Source organism: Scomber japonicus, unplaced genomic scaffold, assembly GCF_027409825.1.
Source record: "Scomber japonicus isolate fScoJap1 unplaced genomic scaffold, fScoJap1.pri scaffold_553, whole genome shotgun sequence".
NCBI lineage: Eukaryota > Metazoa > Chordata > Actinopteri > Scombriformes > Scombridae > Scomber > Scomber japonicus.
This window is the reverse complement of record NW_026518604.1, coordinates 11,495-17,500: the sequence shown is the minus strand read 5'-3', so window position 1 is coordinate 17,500 and position 6,006 is coordinate 11,495. Positions and strand designations below refer to the sequence as shown.

At 43.5% G+C, this 6,006-nt stretch overlaps 1 protein-coding gene across 1 annotated transcript in view; it reads right to left on the bottom strand.

The window, feature by feature from the left end:
• Nucleotides 1-3,432, bottom strand: part of gripap1 (GRIP1 associated protein 1) — a gene marked incomplete at its 3' end in the record, with an annotated part of 11,657 nt that extends 8,225 nt beyond the window's left edge. The window contains exon 1 of the mRNA XM_053314938.1: nucleotides 3,349-3,432. Coding sequence (XP_053170913.1) covers nucleotides 3,349-3,396 — 48 coding nt within the window. The remainder of the gene's footprint in view (nucleotides 1-3,348) is intronic.
• Between the last annotated feature and the right edge of the window lie 2,574 nt (nucleotides 3,433-6,006).

The following is a 6,006-nucleotide window of genomic DNA, read 5'->3' as shown; positions in this document are numbered from 1 at the left end:
GTGTGTGTTTATCTGTGTGTGTGTGCGTGTGTGTGTATCTCTGTGTGTGTGTGTGTATCTCTGTATGTGTGTGTGTGTGTCTCTCTCTCTCTCTCTGTGTGTGTGTGTGTGTGTCTCTCTCTCTGTGTGTGTGTGTGTGTGTGTGTGTATCTCTCTGTGTGTGTATCTCTCCATCTCATCAGTTTAAACCAACGAGCAGAGAGTTCCAGTTTGTTAATCAGTGAATCTATAAATATGAAGTTTCAGGTCATGTGATCAGCAGCAGCAGCAGCAGGAAGTGAGGAGGTTAGCGTCGGGTGTATTTCTGTTCACTAAAGAGACTAAAATACTAAACGTGAAGTCGAGTAGAGACTAAAATACTAAACGTGAAGTCGAGTAGAGACTAAAATACTAAACGTGAAGTCGAGTAGAGACTAAAATACTAAACGTGAAGTCGAGTAGAGACTAAAATACTAAACGTGAAGTCGAGTAGAGACTAAAATACTAAACGTGAAGTCGTGAAGACGGCGTGAAACAAACCTCACATGTCAGAGTGTGTGAGAGCTGCTCTAAAAACACACACACACACACACACACACACACACACACACACACACGTCTAATTCTGACTCTGTGAGAAGAAACGCATCAACTCAACAATCACCTGCTTTTACTGTTAACCCTTTACCTTCCTATTCCTTCCTTCCTTCCTTCCTTCCTTCCTTTCCTTCCTCCCTCCCTTCCTTCCTTTCCTTCCTATTCCTTCCTTCCTTCTTTCCTTCCTATTCCTTCCTTCCTTCTTTCCTTCCTCCGTCCTTCCTTCCTTCTGTCCTTCCTCCCTCCATCCTTCTCTCCTCCCTTCCTTCATTCTTTCCTTCCTATTCCTTCCTTCCTTCTTTCCTTCCTTTCCTTTCTCCCTGCCTTCTTTCCTTTCTCCCTCCCTTGTTCCTTATTTCCTCCGTCCTTCCTTCCTTTCCTTCCTTCCATCTGTCCTTCCTCCCTCCCTCCTTCTCTCCTTCCTTCCTTCTTTCCTCCGTCCTTCCTTCCATCTGTCCTCCCTCCCTCCCTCCTTCTCTCCTCCCTTCCTTCTTTCCTTCCTTCCTTCCATCTGTTCTTCCTCCCTCCCTCCCTCCTTCCTTCCTTCCATCTGTCCTTCCTTCCTCCCTCCCTCCTTCTCTCCTTCCTTCCTTCCTTCCTTTCCTCCCTTCCTTCCTCCCTTCCTTTCAATGAGTGTCCTATAAAGGGTTAACATGAAGTCCTGAGAGTCTGTCTTTAGTCTCCACATCTTCACTTTTATCATCTTTAAGAGATTCTGACTCATAAACAGAACATTTCCAGATCAAACTGAGAGCTGGGAAACTCTAACTCTCCTTAAAAATGCTTTATTCCTCAATAAGTTTCAACAATTTGTTAAAAAATATCTATAAATTAGATTTTTTTTGGGCTGATATTTTAACTGTTAGGCACAGAAACAGCAACAGCATAGAGAGCATGTGTTGGATTTTCAAAATAAAACACCCCTGCTCAGGCACCAGATCGTATTTCAGCCCAAAAACACGACAAATAAAGAGATATTTAACTACTTAGTCTGTTTTCTCTTTATCTTTACAACTGTAATATCAGTAAGGAACTAAAAGAAAACCATCAAATCAACTCAATTTGAACAAAACACAAGTTGTGCTGCTACTACAGTCATTACGGTAGCCTGCTCACAGCAGAATGAGCGCCTTCAGGCTACCGTAAGTACTGCAGTAGCAGTGCAGCTCAATTTAAAGGGTGTGTTGTGTTGTGCTGCTACTACAGTCATTACGGTAGCCTAAAGGCACTCATTCTGCTGTTATAGGGCTACCGTAATGACTATAGTAGTCATGCAGCTTAATTTAAAAGGTGTGTTGTGTTGTGTTATACTGACAAAGTTCCTCTAATATGATGTTAAGCTGATTTATATCTGAGATAAGACTGAATATCTGAAACACCTGCAGCCTCTAAAGTCGTCATAAAGGTTAAAACACATCTGACATCAAGATACTGAACAGAGTTACAGCTGCTCTGTGTTTACCTCATATAAACTCTATCAGTCTGTTATCAGCAGTACTCTGATCCTTTACTGCAGTACAAGTACCAAAACACTCATATAATACTAGTATGCAGTATTACAGTAAAAGTACTGCAGTATTATAGTGATGTAGTATGCAGTATTACAGTAAAAGTACTGCAGTATTACTGTCCTATTACCTCTAACTGTACTACAGTAAAGTACTAGTACCTCTAAGTGTACTACAGTAAAGTACTAGTACCTCTAACAGTACTACAGTAAAGTACTAGTACCTCTAACGGTACTACAGTAAAGTACTAGTACCTCTAACTGTACTACAGTAAAGTACAAGTACCTCTAACTGTACTATAGTAAAGTACTAGTACCTCTAACTGTACTGCAGTAAAGTACTAGTACCTCTAACAGTACTACAGTAAAGTACTAGTACCTCTAACTGTACTACAGTAAAGTACTAGTACTTCAAACTGTACTACAGTAAAGTACTAGTACCTCTAACAGTACTACAGTAAAGTACTAGTACTTCAAACTGTACTACAGTAAAGTACTAGTACCTCAAACTGTACTACAGTAAAGTACTAGTACTTCAAACTGTACTACAGTAAAGTACTAGTACCTCTAACAGTACTACAGTAAAGTACTAGTACCTCTAACTGTACTACAGTAAAGTACTAGTACTTCAAACTGTACTACAGTAAAGTACTAGTACCTCAAACTGTACTACAGTAAAGTACTAGTACTTCAAACTGTACTACAGTAAAGTACTAGTACTTCAAACTGTACTACAGTAAAGTACTAGTACCTCTAACAGTACTACAGTAAAGTACTAGTACCTCTAACTGTACTACAGTAAAGTACTAGTACCTCTAACTGTACTACAGTAAAGTACTAGTACTTCAAACTGTAGTACAGTAAAGTACTAGTACCTCTAACTGTACTGCAGTAAAGTACTAGTACCTCTAACTGTACTACAGTAAAGTACTAGTACTACAGTAAAGGGTTATATTTATATTATATTTATATATTTAAGGAGCTAACAGAGAAGCTGACTCAGTTACAGGCTCGTGACTCTCAGCAGTGAGTCCTGTAGATACTAACATGATGTCCAACCAGCAGATAAATAAACAGAATAACCAGATTACCTCTAACACTAACACTCAGCTTCCTGTCGGATGTTATTACATTAAACAGAGCTAACAGAGCTAACAGCTAGCATCAGGGCGCTAACGTCACATGACAGCTGTTATTAGCGCGGCTGACAGCTACCTGCTCCTCATCACACCGACCTTAAATAACAACCGACGGGTTTATCTCACCTGCATCCGATGAAACTCCTCCTCTGACAGAGCCTGCGACATGGCCATGGTTCACCTGGGCAGCCGGAGCTAGCAGGCTAGCAGCTAGGCTAACAGGCTAAACGGCTAGCGGAGGAGATGAGGAGGAGAGCAGCTCAGAGGCGGACACGAGCGAGGAGGGCTCACTCTGACTGAGTTTCAGAAGACAGAGGGCTCACTCTGACTGCGTTTCAGAGCACGAAGGGCTCACTCTGACTGAGTTTCAGAGGACCGGAGGGCTCACTCTGACTGAGTTTCAGAAGACAGAGGGCTCACTCTGACTGTGTTTCAGAGGACGGAGGGCTCACTCTGACTGAGTTTCAGAGGACCGGAGGGCTCACTCTGACTGAGTTTCAGAGGACCAGAGGGCTCACTCTGACTCTGACTGTGTTTCAGAGGACAGAGGGCTCACTCTGACTGAGTTTCAGAAGACAGAGGGCTCACTCTGACTGTGTTTCAGAGGACGGAGGGCTCACTCTGACTGAGTTTCAGAGGACCGGAGGGCTCACTCTGACTGAGTTTCAGAGGACCAGAGGGCTCACTCTGACTCTGACTGTGTTTCAGAGGACCAGAGGGCTCACTCTGACTGTGTTTCAGAGGACCAGAGGGCTCACTCTGACTGTGTTTCAGAGGACGGAGGGCTCACTCTGGCTGTGTTTCAGAGGACGGAGGGCTCACTCTGACTGTGTTTCTAAAGGACGGAGGGCTCACTCTGACTGAGTTTCAGAGGACCGGAGGGCTCACTCTGACTGTGTTTCAGAGGACGGAGGGCTCACTCTGACTCTGACTGCGTTTCAGAGGACCGGAGGGCTCACTCTGACTCTGACTGTGTTTCAGAGGACCGGAGGGCTCACTCTGACTACGTTTCAGAGGACGGAGGGCTCACTCTGACTCTGACTGTGTTTCAGAGTGACACCAAATGGGACAATCACAAGAGCAGTTTGTAGATTTGGTAATTTCATGTGAGGAAGTTGTAGTAACGGTTAGCTCTTACAACATTCTGGTGATTTTCTTCAATTATTGCAACCACAAAATCGCAATTTCCTGCAGGGACTGAAACACATCACATTTACACAATCCATGCCTGTAGGCAAGAAATGTTTGGAGGCATCTAGTGGACGAATGGAGAACTGCAAGACCTAAAGAAGAGAGGTGCGAATTAACACACAGCATGCAGGTAACAGTCAGGTTTAAACCATGTGTGATAAATACAAACACATAAATATAAAACACTAACACCACTTTAAAATAATATTCAGACCACACCATATAATCCCTCTGTTATATCTATTTAACCCTCCTGTTGTGCTCAGGTCAACAAAGGAAGGAAGGAAGGAAAGAAGGAAGGAAGGAAGGAAGGAATGAACAAAATGAGGAAGGAACGAAGGAAGGGAGGAAAGAGGAAAGAAGGAAGTGGGGAAAGAAGGAAATGAGGAAGGAACGAAGGAAGGGAGGAAAGAAGGAAATGAGGAAGGAACGAAGGAAGGGAGGAAAGGAGGAAAGAAGGAAGGAAGGAAGGAAATGAGGAAGGAAGGAAGGAAATGAGGAAGGAAGGAAGGAAGGAAGGGAGGAAAGAGGAAAGAAGGAAGTGGGGAAAGAAGGAAATGAGGAAGGAACGAAGTAAGGGAGGAAAGAAGGAAATGAGGAAGGAACAAAGGAAGGAAGGAAAGGAGGAAAGAAGGAAGGAAGGAAGGAAATGAGGAAGGAAGGGAGGAAAGAGGAAGGAAGTGAGAAAAAAATCAAATGAGGAAGGAAGGAAGGAAGTAAGGAGAAGAAAGAAGGAATAAGGAAGGAAGGAGAGAAGGAAGGAGAGAAGGAAGGAACAGTCAAAAGAGATCGGGTCAATTTGACCCGGGAGCACAACAGGAGGGTTAACCAGACATCTGTTTGTTCTACGAGAAACATGAGAACAAGAAACACTCATACAATAAGAGCACAATCAGCAGAAACTACACAACAAACCAGGAATGAACATTATTAACATTATCATTAATATCCAAACACTTAATTACAGCTACAACTTCCACAGATGCTCATCACATAATATTCTTCTTCTTTAAAGGACTGATATCTGATGCAGTCAAAGTAAATATTAAATATAAAGAGAAACATGTTACAGTCTTTAACCCTTAAACAGGCCTTACTAGTTATGTCATTTGCACCTAAAGTAAGGAAGGAAGGAAGGAAGGAAGGAAGGAAAGGAGGGAAGAAGGAAGGAAAGGAGGAAGGAAGGGAAGCAAGGGAGGAAGAAGGAAGGAAAGGAAGGAGGGAGGAAGGAAGGAAGGTAGGAAGGAAAGGAGGGAAGAAGGAAGGAAAGGAGGGAGGAAGAAGGAATGAAAGGGAGGAGGGAGGAGGAAGGATGGAAAGGAGGGAGGAAGGAAGGAAGGGAGATAGGGGGGGAGGGAGGGAGGACGGAAGGGAGGGAGGGAAGGAGGGAGGACGGAAGGAAGGAAGGAAGGAAGAAAGGAAGGACAGAGGAAGGAAGGAAGAAAGAAAGGACGGACAGATGAAGGAAGGAAGAAAGGAAGGACAGATGAAGGAAGGAAGAAAGGACAGAAGGAGGGAACATTTACCCTAACAGCTGAACTTAGATCTGAGGAAGGAAGGAAGGAAGGAAGGAAGGAAGGAAGGAAGGACAGA